General features: G+C 32.4%; 1 protein-coding gene and 1 long non-coding RNA gene across 3 annotated transcripts; one reads left to right on the forward strand and one right to left on the reverse strand.

Annotated features, from left to right (window-relative positions):
• Nucleotides 1-353: 353 nt before the first annotated feature.
• On the reverse strand, nt 354-2,635 carry LOC146953683 (geraniol 8-hydroxylase-like). 2 transcript variants are annotated; one of them, XM_085749112.1, is made up of 2 exons: nt 1,753-2,635; nt 354-1,156 (listed from the first exon to the last, which is right to left on the reverse strand). In XM_085749112.1, exon 2 carries the CDS (start codon nt 687-689, stop codon nt 543-545), a length of 147 nt encoding a protein of 48 aa, XP_085605238.1. In that variant the 5' UTR covers nt 690-1,156; nt 1,753-2,635; the 3' UTR covers nt 354-542. The 2 variants fall into 2 exon arrangements, with proteins under 2 accessions (XP_085605238.1, XP_085605268.1); XM_085749142.1 differs by having other exon boundaries at nt 599-1,156.
• Nucleotides 2,636-2,720: 85 nt separating this feature from the next.
• On the forward strand, nt 2,721-5,674 carry LOC146953684 (uncharacterized). Its single transcript, XR_015011138.1, has 3 exons — nt 2,721-3,340; nt 3,920-4,118; nt 5,436-5,674. It is a non-coding gene; the product is annotated as an uncharacterized LOC146953684 (long non-coding RNA).
• The last annotated feature ends 9,842 nt before the right edge of the window (nt 5,675-15,516 follow it).

The raw sequence follows: 15,516 nt of genomic DNA on the forward strand, positions 1-15,516 counted from the left end.
TTCTTTCTTTTTGCCAAAGTATAATCAAGATTTCTTTCTTTTTGCAATTAAGCCTTATTATTACTCCAACCTTAAATATAAACAAAAATTTCAAACAGTATAAATGTAGCTGGTTAAAAATTTGAATGAAGTACTTCCATCGATCTCAAGTATAAATAACATTTCACGTTTTAGGTTAATTAAATAACTGATGTATTTAGTCTATATTACAAACCAGATACATGAGTTATTCAATAAACGTAAACACATATGTTTTACTTGCAATTGAGACCAAAGGGACTATATCAACTTTATTTAACCTTTTTTTTTTCACATTCAAGATCAGAAGGATATTACTGAATAAATGAATAAAGTGGATGCAAACTTCACGTGAATGATTCCAATTCATTTTTACATTGCTTTCTTATGATTCCACTAACATTCTCACTAGTCACTACATTACAAACAAATTAACAAAAGGAAACAACGTCATGCTGCATTAGATGATAAAACAAACAAAAAAAACAATACGTACACAATTTATTTTGTCACATATGAAAAATTCAATTATTGCTAACTTTAATTGGAACAGCTAGCAAAGGTTGAGCCTTCTCCAAAGTAAGTCCAAATTTATCATCCATATTCATATCCTCAGGTTTGATTCCACCATCAAGTTCCCAATCAAAACAATTAATAAACAAACCCAACATCAAAAACAAAACCCTAATAGCCAATGGTAAACCAGGACAAATTCTTCTCCCACCACCAAAAGTGTCAACTCAAAATTTCTACCTTTAAAATCAATATCTGACCCTAAAAATCTCTCTGGTGAAAATTCATTTGGATTTTCCCATAGATTTGAATCTCTTCCAATAGCCCAAACATTAATCAAAACTTGTGAATCTTTTGCTACTTTATAACCATTTATTTCTAAATCAGTTTCAGCTTTTCTTGGAAGTAATAGTGGAACTGCTGGGTGTAATCTGAAAGTTTCTTTTATTATTGCTTGTAAATAAGGGAGTTTTCCTATGTCTGATTCTTCAACTAAGTTTCCTTTGCCAATAATTTGGTTTAACTCTGATTTTGCTTTTGACATAATATTTGGATTGTGAAGTAATTCAGCCATTGCCCATTCTATTGTTGAAGTAACTGTGTCAGTTCCTGCCACGAACAAGTCCTAGCAGCAGTAACAACAACAATAAAAGAAAAAATTAAGACAACAAAAGCAACATGATAATTATTTTTTTATTTTTTTGCAATTATGGTTTATTTTAAATTGCATTTGCCATAAAATATTTGAACTCTCCGCAGTCACATTCAAACTATGGATTGTGGTAGCCAAACTAAACTCAGTAAAACTAAAAACCTCCTTGCTTGACATCTCATGTCAAGTGTAAGAGAAATTAAGAGTACAGAGCGTATCTATAAAACGTGTACTTACTTCATACACGACATTGACATGTAAACACAAATAATAATATGAGAAAATAAATGGCTAAAATCTAATTTTTTTTTTCCTCACAATGGTATTTCCATAAAAGAACAAATTAGTCTATTTGCTATTTGTTATAATGAATCAAACTTAACAAGAGGTTAATTTTTCCGTGTTCTATAAAAGGTTGGAGATTGAATTCAGCCACCACAAAAGTCGATATTATCTATCAAAGAGTGAAAGTGGCAGACCGTGACACATATAGCACATGTGAATTAGATAATATAACTTATGTGGTACTGATGTAAAAAATGGGAACAAAATTCATAAAAATCACATACCACAGATAAACGTTCAATCTTATCTTTATACATCTCTCCAGCATTATTCTCATCATCAAGCATATCATCTAACATATCACTTTTACCACAATAACCCTCCAACTTCCTCATCTTCAACCGTTGATCAACCAACCCTTGAAAAATACCTACCAACTTCCCAAAATATTCACCAGTCCTTCTTCTAATACCGATAGGATCCAAAACTTTCAAAACAGGAAAACAATCTGCAATATCAGCTCTTCCAACTTCCTTCATAATATTTCTAACTAATTCCTTAAACTCCCCAGCTATATCACTTGAACTAACCAAATCAACTGAATAAATTGTATTCGACAACATATTAATGGTTGTTTTAAAAGCAAGTCTTCCAATATTAACCGCTTCAAACTTCTCCGCGCTATTGTTTATATCGTTTGAAAGTTCGAGAATCTTCTTCTGTCTGAGTGTGTGATTCATGTCAAGGTTTTTGTTCGAGAATAATAAGTTGTTGCATATTTTTCTGATGTCTTTCCAACGTTGAGAGATATGCATAAATCCTAAACTGTAATTATGGTGGTTAGCACCTTTCATTGCATCAGGGACTATTCTATTAGAGAGGGATTGGTCGTTGATTTGAAGGACTGATTTGGCGGTTTCCGCAGAAGACATAACTATGGTAGTTATTTGGCCCAATTTTAAGGACATTATTGGGCCGTGGATTTTGGAGAGATTTGCGAGGGTTTGGTGGGGCTTTTGACCTAGTTGATGGAGGTTGCCTATGATGGGGAGACCACATGGACCTGGTGGAAGTCGAGGTTTGTGTTTTAAGAGAAAGGAATGGAGGAATTGGAGGAAGATGAAGGTGAAGAGAATGAGGAGTATGGAGTTGAGTGTGTCCATTTGTTGTTGTAGGAGATGAAGTTGCAGAAGATGAAGAAGAGATAGCAAGTTTTTCTTTGTTACTAAGGGCACATGCTCTTAATGTAATACCCCGCATGTAAAAATTCAGCATCATTTATTTTATCATTGAAAAATTTAAGAGAAGGACAAAATGGTAATTGTGCATAAAACTTTTCAGGTTCGAATTATATTATTCCAACAGTCTACGGGAAATGTATTATTCCTGCTTAAAACTTTCACGACATTTTTATCCGATATTTTAGTTTAAAGAAAAATGTAAAAAAAGGGTATTATGGTCATTTTCATTAAGATGAGTATATAAGACAAAACTTATGAGTTTCTACACTTTTCTACCATAATCTCTCACCCAAAATCAGATTTTTTCTTCTTCTACTCCTAACCTCACGTCCTCTCCCTCACTCTCATGCTATCCACCAAAAATCAACACTTCACCATGGAATCATCATGCTTAGGTATTTTTCTTGAGTTGTGGAAGAAGTATAACCTCTAAACAACTTGTTCTCTCATTCTTCCTCTCCTAAGAAATTCATTCAAGTGATCCTAGCATGAGTTCAAGGAGTTAGAGCTAAGATGGTGATCATGTAGAGAAAATTGAAGTTTGTGTTGTATTTTGAGCATTAGAGGCAAGCTTGAGCAAGATTAAGGCAAGACACAAAAGTTAGGGTTTTGGCTTGGCAAGAAGTTTGAGGTAAGGGCTGTTAGTAGAATTTGTATTGTTGTTGTTGTTGTTTGGCATGAAAAGCTAGAAGCTAGAAGCTAAAAGCCATAAGTTGTTCCAAAACTTCCATAATTGATTTTTAAAGTTAGCATGTTAGGATTGCTGTAGAAATGGGATATGAGTTGTGTATACATGTATGTTTTGATTCTGGAAAATTTGAACAGAAAATGAATGGTTTAGAAGGAATAAGCTGTCAGTTAAGCTGTTTTGATCAAAAGGCCTTAAATGATTAAGTTGTGGATTCAAACTGATTTGTAAGTGATTAAAAGGGCTGATTATTCATGTTGGAAGTATGTGTGAAAGTTTGAATTGAAATTGATACGCTAAAAGTCATAAGTTTCTAGTTAAGCCGTTTGGAAAATAGCTTAAATTGGAATTTGAGCTGTTTCAAGTATTGTTTTGTAATGACCAGTTTAGGAGAGATATGTTAAACTGGTATATGAGTAATGGTAAAATTATAAGCTGTTTTAGTGATGATAAAAGTACTTAAATAGTAATTAAGCTATTTTGGAAGTGCTTAAATAGTCAAACGGCAAACTTCTGGTGCAGGGACTGAAATGGTAATTTTTCAATATGCTGGTTGATGAGTTAGGAGTATGTCACAAGTCAGTTGAGTTGTTTTGGAAAAGGAAAGACCTATAAGCCAAGGCATAAGCTATTTTGGAAAAGTGATTATGGAGTTTTGGAGATAGCAGAAGCTGCAGGCTGTTGATAAGATGCTTTACAATTTTTCCAAGAGTGATTCGAGGTGAGTTCCTTTAGTTAGAAAACTTCCCTTTGGGTAGTTAAATAATGCCTTTAGAATAATAGAATATAATTTGGTACAATAGAACATAATTTAGTGACATTATGATTTAAGGTTCACACCCTTGCTAGTGTACTCTAAAATAGATTTTATGTTGATAAATATGCTTATGGTAATGTGGGAGTTAGAGGAAAATTATTATGATAAGTTTTACGTGAGTATGAATAAATATGCAATTTCGGCTAACATTCCGGAAAGTGAGAATTGTTGGATTTTATTACTTTATTTCGACCCTTAGCTAATATAAATTATACTTTTAAGGTGATATGATGGTTTGGTTTGGCTAAGACTCTAAATTCTCATTTTTATCAAATATGTATATGTAGCCGAAATTGTATTATGAATATCCTCTGATCATATACTACCATAGTGTATATTTATTTGTGTAAAAGAAAGTTTAGAGTAAATTAGCCATTGGAACAAATCATTCATGAGTAGATTTCCAATCATTGGAAAGAAAAGAATTCTAAGTATGAAAGTTCGACTTAATTAGTCGAATTTAATTTATCAGGATATGGGGAAAATTTTATAACCTTTTAGAAATGGCATATGACAACGATATGCCTAGAACCTGAATAGGTTAGTATAAGAAATAATTTCAGAATAAAGACGAAATTACTACGTCTTTATTATTAGACTCAGGATGTTATTTCTACAAGGAAATCAGTTAAGTTATTCCTCTTTAGCTCCCCGTTAGTAGTGGAGTTGAGGATTAACTCAGTTATCAGAAATCAGTTCAAGTTATAATATTAAAACATGTTTAAGATGTGGCTTTTGCTATCCCGCCAGTTGGATACGAAAGGTTCCCGCCAGTTGGAACGGGCACTATCCGTGAGGATGACCCCACAATAATCAGAGGAGTCCGGTATCCCCGTCAGTTGGGTTCCCGCCAGTTGGAATTATTACCGGTTATCAGAGGAATAAATTCCGGGGTTACTCCACCTGGGTTTATTCGTAAAATCAACTCAGATAATATTGTTTGTTCAACGCTAACATTTCTAACATAATATGACAAACATTATGAATATAATTATGAGTATGTTTTCAGCATTAGTTTCAGAGCTGACTCAGCATTTCAGATAGCGATCCTAGTTATCTCCCGATCGCTCAGTTATGCATGACAAAACTGTATAAACCCAAAAAGGGTTGAGTTTAGAGACAGATGGCGATCCTAGGTTCCCTGTGATTGCCTACAGCCTAGGATAGGTGGAACTCACTGAGACATCCCGTCTCACCCCAATTCCTTTTATTTTATTTCAGATGCTCAGGTGGCGAGCAAGCAGAACAGTTCATGGTGAAGTAGCAGAAGAAGCTGGAAAATTATGTTTACTTGTCGTTGCGTATATTTTGTACACTTTAATGTACTTTTTCAGTTGTATAAGACAAGTAATTCTATAATTTGTTTGGAGAATTTTTATTTATTGTAATTTTAATGTATTTAGTACTAAGTTTAACGCGCATGCTAAATATTCTAGATAAATTTAGTATGGGTGTTACACTTAAGATTTTATAGTGTTATTTTATTTAGGTTTTGTCCCTACCTCTCCAAATTGTGTGTAAGTAATATGAAGTGACGTTAAAGGTAAATAAAATTTGACTAGAAAATTATTTTTAAAAAGATGTAAATTCGAGATTAATCTTAAGTTTTGTTTGTGAATGATGTTTTGAAAGGTTTTGCAGGATTAAATTTGTATTTTAATATTTTAAAAAGAGTGAAAGAACAACATTTTTTTTTTTAAACAGATGCAAAGAGCATCAAATCAATATATAAAGCAAAAAGAGTACAAGAAAGAAAAGGGGGACCAAACCAAAACCTTTTCAAAAGGTGTTAAACCTGAAATTGGGCATACCCAACCTATTCCTAATGTACTCTCCCCTAATAAAATCAGGGATAGTATCTGACCAAAATAAATCAAAAGAAGTGAAAGAGAGACCCAGGTTTGCAAGGCTATCAGCACAAGCATTCCCTTCCCTATATATGTGTGACACCACAAATCTCATATTTCTAAGTCTAAATAAGCAGTTTTGCCATCTGTTTCTGAGACACCAAGGAACCACTGAATTTGACTTGAAAGCCAAATTAACTAATTGGGAGTCTGATTCAAGCCAAACATTTTGAAAACCTTTGAGATATGATATTTCAATGGCAATCATGGCCGCTACAAGCTCAGCATGTAAAGCATCTTTACTTCCAAGAAATTGATAAAAGCAACCAATGCACTCACCTACACTGTTTCTAAAAATACCACCTGCGGAAGCTTTAACTGGGTTCTTTGTGGATGCTCCATCTGTGTTCACTTTAATCCAAGAATCTAAAGGAGGTGACCATATGACTTCTTTGATAGTTGGAGCTCTGGGAGGTTTGATGTCGACCTTGCAAGCTTTGAGGATACGAAATTCTAACATGTCGCCTCTAGAAGTTTGTTTAGTGTTATTGCCAGCAATGGAAGTTTTAGCAATAATTAAATTGATGGCTGACTTCCAATGAAGCACCTTGTCTTGGAATCTTATTTGGTTTCTTCTAAACCAAATAATATTAAGAATATTTACTATGCAGGCTTTAATGACAAGTTTACATTGATGGGACCAATTTCTATCGAGTAACAACCAAAAGTCTCCCACTGAATTGAAATGAATAGAAGTGTTTAAGATGGAGAAAAGCCAATTCCAAAGTTTCATGGCGAAGGAGCACTCAAAGAAGAGATGAAAGGTAGACTCACCTTGCATATTACATGATGAACACATTGAGGATATGAAAATACCTCTCGACTGGAGCATCTCATCTGAAGGGATTTTGTTGTGCATTATCCTCCAAACAAGTAAAGACTGAGACGGAGGAATATCTGGACACCAAAGAGATTTTGCCCATTGAACATTTTGACCTGCACCATACTTAAAAAGAAATGCTTCCTTGAACGAAATATCACCAGTGTTGCTTTTTCTCCACACTAGCTTATCCTCAAAATATTCAACAGGAATGGTTACTTGATCTGCAAGCTGCTTAACCATTGGGAAAGTAATTAACACTGAGGAAGGAACATTCCATTGACAATTCACTATAAAGTCACTGACTTTAGCACTGAGGTACGGATGAAGATGAGGAGGTATGTTCAGTTGCAAAGCTATGGGATCCCCACACCAACTGTCGAGCCAAAAGTTGATGTTGTCACCATTCCCAACTTGCCAAACACTATTATCTTGAATTGTAGAAAATTCAGACTTTATACTGCTCCATATGGAAGAGAAAATGTGATAAGAGATTATCTTTCTACCTCTAAGCACTTTACTTCTGATCAAGATAGCCCAGTCTTCATTGGAGTTTAACAGATCCCAACAAAGCTTCAAGTTTGCAGATTCATTTAGAGTAATGAGAGATCTAATCCCTAAACCCCCTTCAGCTAAAGGCTTGCAAGTTTTTTTCCAAGAAACAATCACCAATTTTCTTTTGGCAATATCGCCACTCCATATGAAATTTCTAATCCAAGATTCAATTTCTTTGAGAAGCTTTCTAGGCCAAGAGTATATAGAGATTGAGTGAACCATCATACCGTGTATTACACTCTTCACCAGGGTGACTCTTCCAGCAATGCTAAGCAAAGAGGCTTTCCATGCTGAAAGCTTAGATTTTATCTTATCTGCAATAGGCTGCAAATGAGATTTTTTTGGTTTGCCTTTGAAAATCGGGACCCCTAAATAAGTGAATGGAAGAGAGCCTTTATTAAACCCAATCAAATCTGCAATTTGATCAATTCTAGCAGTAGAGATTGAACCATAAAAAACAGTCGACTTAAAGGGATTAATGATTTGTCCAGAAGCCAAGGCATAAGAGTTGAAAAGCTGCATAAGAGCTTGGATTGATGCTATCTTACCTTTGCAAAATATCATGATATCATCAGCATATAATGAGTGAGAAGGAACATTACAAGATCTGGATCCTTTGATGAGGTCAATCTTTCCTTGTTGCACAAGTAAGGTGATGCTTCTGCTTAAGACATCTTCAGCAATACAGAAGAGTAAGGGTGATAGAGGGTCACCTTGTCTCACTCCTCTCTTGCAGCTAAAATAACCATGCTGCTTACCATTAACAGATATTGAAAGAGTTGCTGACTTTAGAATGGTGTGAATCCAAGAGCAGAACTTGTCATTAAATCCAAATTTACTAAGAGCACTGAGGAGGAATTTCCATTCAAGAGTATCAAACGCTTTAGAAATATCCACTTTGAAAGCTAGATTTCCTGCAAAAGTTTTCTGATGAAGATGGTTAATGGCTTCAGAAGTAACACAAATGCCATCCTTAATGTTTCTGCCTCTTATGAAACCTCTCTGCTCAGGCGAAATGATGCTGTTCATGATAGGGGCTAGTCTGTCAGCCAAAATCTTCGAAATAATCTTGAATTTGAAATTTGCTAAGGCTATTGGTCTGTAATGGCCCACCTGTAAAGCATCAGGAACTTTAGGAATAAGAATGATTGTGAAAGAACAACATCATAAATGATAATATAAGTATTTCAATAACACTTAATTTATTTTTAAAAATATTTTATAATGTTCTCATTTATTTTTAAAAGTTTTCTCTTTCAAAACCTAACTCACAAACAATTTGCTCAAGTTCGTTAACCACCTTATTGTTTAATTTACAAACAAAACTTCGGTTTTTTTTTTTTAAAGAAACAAACAAAACTTTGGTTGTTTTATGCTTTTGTTTGTTTCTGTTTATTAAGCATAAAGCATATACTATGACAATGTTGGATAAAAATAATTAAAGTGGGCTTCAAATAAATCATATTTTTTATTCATTTTCTAACTCATGAGAAGTACGAGGGATTGAACTTTCAATATTGATAATTGCTGTTGACACATATGCATTGGCTGAGAAACACAAGTAAATTACCCAAATATCCCTCGGTAGTTAACTGCCGAGGAAACCTGAAACTACCATTATTAATATTTATTATCCAATTTCACGACATATTTATTATCTGAAAATATTCACAAAAAAGTCCAAAATGAAGTTGTTGTTTATTGTTGATGAATTCATGATTACTCCCTCCAGTCCTTTTTATAAGAAGCAAATGGGTCAACAAAAGTTAATGTATTTGGTCTATATCATAAACCAAATACATCAACTTTAGTGCAAACAATTAATGACTAGTGCAACCAATTAATGTCATTATGGGAATGATTGTCACAACAATAATGACATTAATATTCTAGACGGAGGGCCATTTCAACTTATATTTTTTTTTCGTGATTCATTTCATAAAAAAATTATATGTCATAGTCAATACTATACTAGTTAAAAATGAACAATAAATATACACACAGTGATAGTAACCGTGCCAAAAAAATTGGAAATCATCATTGCACATTATTGCATTTTCAACGTGAATTATATCCATTTAATAGAAAATTAATGTGAGGGTCACAAGTTTTATTGCTGCAAACTAGAAAAAAGAAGTAAAAATTTAGTGGTTTAAGGTTTCCTCGGCAGTTAACTGCAGCCGGTTTTTTATTTCCTCGACACTTAACTACCGAGGGGTATTTGGGTAATTTACTTGTGTTTCTCAGTCAAGCAACATATGTATACAACAATTTTCTAAAATATTTCGACAACAATTTAGGGGATTGACGTAGTTTACATCTATAGTTAATTATGTTTAGTGAATACGGTATATAATGTGTTGGGGTTAATAGTGTTTTTCACCCCTGTAATATAGGTCATTTCCGGTTTTCGGCCTTATAAAATTTCCGGTTTAAAATGCACCCTTGTAAAAAAAAAAAATTCCGGAATACACCCCTCCCCCCTCCAACTCAGCATATTCGCTTACGTGGCGCTGACTTGATTTTTTTTTTTCATTTTTTTTTTATATGGCCAGGTGTAAAAAAAAAATGCCACATCATATTTTTATTTTAAAAATATTTAAAAATAATTTTTAAAAAATAAAAAAAATCCAAAAAATAATAAAAAAATTCAGTTTTTTTCCAAAAATTAAAAAAATCGAAAAATAATTTTAAAAAAATAAAAAAAAATCAGTTTTTTTTTCCAGAAATTTAAAAAATCGAAAAATAATTTTTAAAAAATAAAAAAAATCCAAAAAATAATAAAAAAATTCAGTTTTTTTCCAAAAATTTTAAAAATCGAAAAATAATTTTAAAAAAATCATAAGAAATCCAGTTTTTTTCCAAAAATTTAAAAAATCGAAAAATAATTTTAAAAAATAAAAAAATCCAAAAAATAATAAAAAAATTCAGTTTTTTTTTCCAAAAATTTAAAAATCGAAAAATAATTTGCGGGTGCATGTACGATACGATACGGATACACGGATACGCGAATTTTTTAAAATTCAGGATACGATACGGCTAAGATACGTTAACAAAATATTTATTCTAAAATTTATATGCATGTAAAATACTTTAAAAAAAAGCATTGATTACTCTTCAATACTATATAATCTACGCTATTCTAAATGTTGATGGTAGCTGTATCGGGAACCCCACCCGTGCGGGCTTTGGTGGTATTATCTGCAACAATTCAGGCAACTATTTGTCAGGCTTCTCGAGTTTCATCTACAACTCCAAAGATATTTTGTTGGCTGAACTTTCCGCAATTCACCAAGGGCTCAAGCTGCGCTATTCTAAGATTTTTCTAATTTTTAAAATTTTTGAAAAAAAATCTAATTTTTTTTTCGATTTTAAAATTTTTTGGAAAAAAATATGATTACTTTTCTATTTTTTTATATTTCGGAAAAAATCTTAATATTTTTTCTGAATTTTATAAAAACTATTTTTCGATTTTTTAAATTTTTTGGAAAAAACTGAATATTTTTATTTTTAAAAAATTATTTTTCGATTTTTAAAATTTTTGGAAAAAAACTGAATATTTTTATGGTTTTTTGGAATTTTTTAAAATTATTTTTCGATTTTTTAAATTTTTGGAAAAAAAACTGAATTTTTTAATTATTTTTTGGATTTTTTTATTTTTTAAAAATTATTTTTCGATTTTTTTTAATTTTGGGAAAAAAACTGAATTTTTTTATTATTTTTTGGATTTTTTTTATTTTTTAAAATAAAAATATGATGTGGCATTTTTTTTTACACCTGGCCATTTAAAAAAAATGGAAAAAAAAGCCAAGTCAGCGCCACGTAAGCGAATCTGCTGAGTTGGAGGGGGGAGGGGTGTATTCCGGAAGAAAAAAAATTTACAAGGGTGCATTTCAAACCGGAAATTTTATAAGGGCGAAAACCGGAAATGGCCTATATTAGAGGGGTGAAAAACACTATTAACCCTAATGTGTTGTAACTCATCGAGTACAAATTAAACATAATTAAAGTTATTTTGAACCTTGACAAAAAAAAAAGTTATTTTGAACGTCATTAATTGCAACTTTCAAGCGTTCATACTAAGGGTGAGAATAAGCCGGATCGAGTCAGATTTTGCTTAAGTAAGACATGCATAGTTGAAAAAACTAAAACCTAAACTTGACCTATTAGTCTCTCAAAGACTTTACTTTAAGTCTGGTCTGACCTTTTTAAAAGCTCGACCTAACATATTATCCTGTCTAAAAGCCTAATTTGTACTAATAATTTTAAATATAACATTTGATCTATTTATAAAAAGGCTAGTAAACATATATTTTTTTTTGAAGGAAGTAAACATATATTTTTAAAAGTCTAACAAGTCAATAAAATTTTGTAAAGCATGTAATTTCAATAAAATTTTGTAGAGCGGACACATCTATTTTGTAGAGGCTAATACGAGTGTATTATACAATGTAGTATATATAATTATGTAACAGCCAGTTTTCCGCTGGAATTATTGCATTTAATTATTATGTGTATTTATATGTGGGTGTGTGTGATTATTTGTCTTTGTGTGTATTTAATTCGGGATTAGTGAATTTTTGGCATAGAAGGGTATTTTAGTCATTTTTAGACTAAGGGATATTTTGGTCATTTGGCGAGTAAGGGTAAATTAGTCATTTTATTAAGAAGGTTATTATTGGTGTTTTAGTAATAATAGTATTTTTACTAAGTTACTTGTGAGTTGGGGTAATTATTTCGATATGGTAATTATTCGGTATTTTAGCGGTTTTAGTGAGTAGTAACTTTTGAGAATTAGTTGGTAAAAACCTAGCCCATCTGGAGAGTAGTATATAAACATAACTCTTATGAGAAAAATAGGTTAAACCATTCATTATTTCATTTCACAAACTTGAGAAGTAGCGAGAGAAAGTAGATCACAAACTTGGTAAAGAGGAAGCTAAGGTTTTGGGAGCTAGAAGGGAGATTGAAGCTTAAGCTAGTGGATTCAGAACTTAGAGGTAAGGGGGATAGATCCTTTCTATTAAATAAGCTAGAATTCTCATTTTTCACTTTTGGGTCATAATCACTTTTGTATGAATTATGATTTTGTTGATTTTAAATGTTGATTTTCGTGCTCATAAACTTGTTGTTTGTGCTTAAACTTCATGGTTGTTATGTGTTAAAATGATTATGTTGAAGTTTTGGCTTAAAATGGTGAAAATGAAGTTGTTGTTGTTTATTGTTGATGAATTCATGATTACATGCTATGAATATTGTTGGATGTTGTTGGTGATGATAATTCATGATTTGGGTGATGATAAGTTTAAGTTGTTGTTGTTGTTGTTGCGTTGTTTTTAAATAAGTCAAAATGTTGTTGTTAGAACTTTGGTGTTTTTGTGAAAACTAATTGAATTGTTATGTAAGCTATTTTAAGGGTTGTGAAAAAGAGCTAATTTGATGTGTTTGAGCCTTGGAACAAGACTTTAACAGTTTTGGGATAAAGGGGATCTAAATAAGCACTTTTGGGACGTTTTTGACGAAAATCCGAGTCCAAAACACACCAAACGGGATTTGTCGCGGCACTGGCACCTGCACTGGAGCACTAGGCGCCCAGTTACACAGAGCCAGCACCTGGCCCTGACCCCTCTGGCGCTAGGCGCCCTGGACAGTGCAAGTTTCTACTTGCTTTTGTTCCGAGTGCTTGGGGGCGACGCATAGGGTTCCTAGGCGATCTTTAGGTGATGTTCTTTTGCTGTTTTGATTAAAATTATTGCTGGAACATAGTATGCTTACACTTATATTGGTTTTGTTAATATGGAAAGAAACTTGAATTTGAGACGAACTTGATTTTGAAATAACCGGACCATGATTTTTTCTTAAGAGCGATGATTATGTTTTGAGTTGTCTACTATAATAATGGACTTAGATGATGTATGTAGGATTGATAAAGCACCATAAGAGTATGAAACTTTGTTTTCAATAAAAAGGTGAAATAGACGAAAACTTGGGATTTTCATAGGCGAACTTTAGTGAAATCATGAATTCAAACTTGTTAGTTTTCCAATGATTTGCATTCATGATAATATGATAGTTTATGATTGAATTGAGGATTTATACGCTTGAGACATGATGAATTGTATGAAAATGTCAAAATTGGTGTTTTGTGAAAAATATACGAACTTTATCGAAATTGAGTTTTATGACTTTCAAAACTTGTGAATGGTTTGTAATCATGTTTATATGGTGGAATGATGATGAATCAATGTTGAATATGTGTTTTATATGATTGATATCATGATATTGTTGTTTGTCCGTCTTTCATGCAAAATGTGAATTTAAAACGATATTGTTTCTTTAAGGTGATAATTGTTGATGGTGAATTATGTTGTTGATTATGATGATGATTACGATGATGATTTATTAATGGTGACGAACTCTTACATGGAAAATGGTGACGAAATTGATGATGTAAGCATGTATGAAAAATGTTGATGTTGATGATGACGATTTGTTGAATGAACATATGCATTATTGAGTTATATGTTCATGCATTCATAAGTGTCAAGAGGCGATGATTAGAATACTTTGTATTCAAGAGGCTATAATTATGATATGGTTTCTTACCAAGAGGCAATGATTATGATATGGTTTCTTATCAAGAGGCAATGATTATGATACAGTTGTATCCAGAGGTGACAATTGGTACCATATACATATATATATATATATATAGTCGGGTCTAGAACGCATTGCATACATTTGTTATGTGTCATACTTGCTATGTGCTTGATGATTTTGTGCATTGTTGAAACTTGGTGATTAATGTACTTGGTTAATATGTGAAAACGTGAAATTGTGCTTGTTATAGCTTTAGGCTTGTATGCTTAATGTTTAATTATGTTGAATTCGTTGTAAATAATTTAATGAAGTGTTGTTGAACTTATGAAATTAAATACACCGTTTTAGTTTCAATTGATTATGTTGTATTTGTGAAATGTTATATAACCCCCAGTGGTAGTTTGGTTGACCGCCTGCCTATTTGTATGAATGAGTAGACGGCTTACAGAATTAATTGCTTTGATTCTCTTGAGTATGCTTGAGGCTAGCTTTGGAGCAACCTCGTCTCTCTGCTTTGCGAGTCTTAGTTTAGGGCTCTGATTAGGTGTCGGTCTTATGTCATTTATGTTTTATGACTTTATGAGATTTATTCACCCAGTTTGTTGAGATTTGTAGATGTATTATGATTTATGTGGCATGACTACTTTGGAGATTTTTATTATCTGTTGATGAGATATTATGATATTATTCCACTGCGATGTTTTTGGAAAATTATTTATGCATGTTTTGGACTTATAGAAGAAGTAGCATCTAAGTCCTTTGTATGATTTGCGTGATTTATCGCTTTAAGGGTTTAGGGTGTTACAAATTACACATATATTGGCCGGCCTGATAGGCTTAGTAGAATTTTCTTTAAGCCTTAGCCTGACCTATTTAAATTAATGAGATTTTTAAAAAACTTAAACCTAACCTACTTAATAAACGAGCTTGGCCGAGTCAGGCTTTAAGTAGGCCAAGCTATAAGGTCTTTGACGGACGGTCTAACCTATTCCCATCCCTAAATCATACATACACAATATCAATTAACTAATTATTTCTTCTAAATATAAATGAATAAACTGCCTACAAACTTCACATGAAAGATTCAGATTGATTTTCCCACTGTCTGCACATGTTGGCATTGGCATTTGACATTTTTACCACATTACAATAACAAACTAAACACAATATGTTGGAACACTAGTTGGAATTGAGTGGAAGTTGAAAAGAATAAACACATATCCCTTATGAAAGAACTAGTGTTGGTATGAATTAAAAAAATGTCCCACATTGGATACGACATACCCACTAGTAGTGTTTATATAACTGGGGGTGACTTTCAAGGGTGTGCCCTTGGGGTACCCACTTTTGCGAACGGGTGAGCGCTTATATATATATATATATATATATATATATATATATATATATATATATATATATA

This window comes from Medicago sativa, chromosome 1 (assembly GCF_051527215.1).
Source record: "Medicago sativa cultivar Bolivia chromosome 1, Bolivia_mono, whole genome shotgun sequence".
Classification (NCBI taxonomy): Eukaryota; Viridiplantae; Streptophyta; class Magnoliopsida; order Fabales; family Fabaceae; genus Medicago; species Medicago sativa.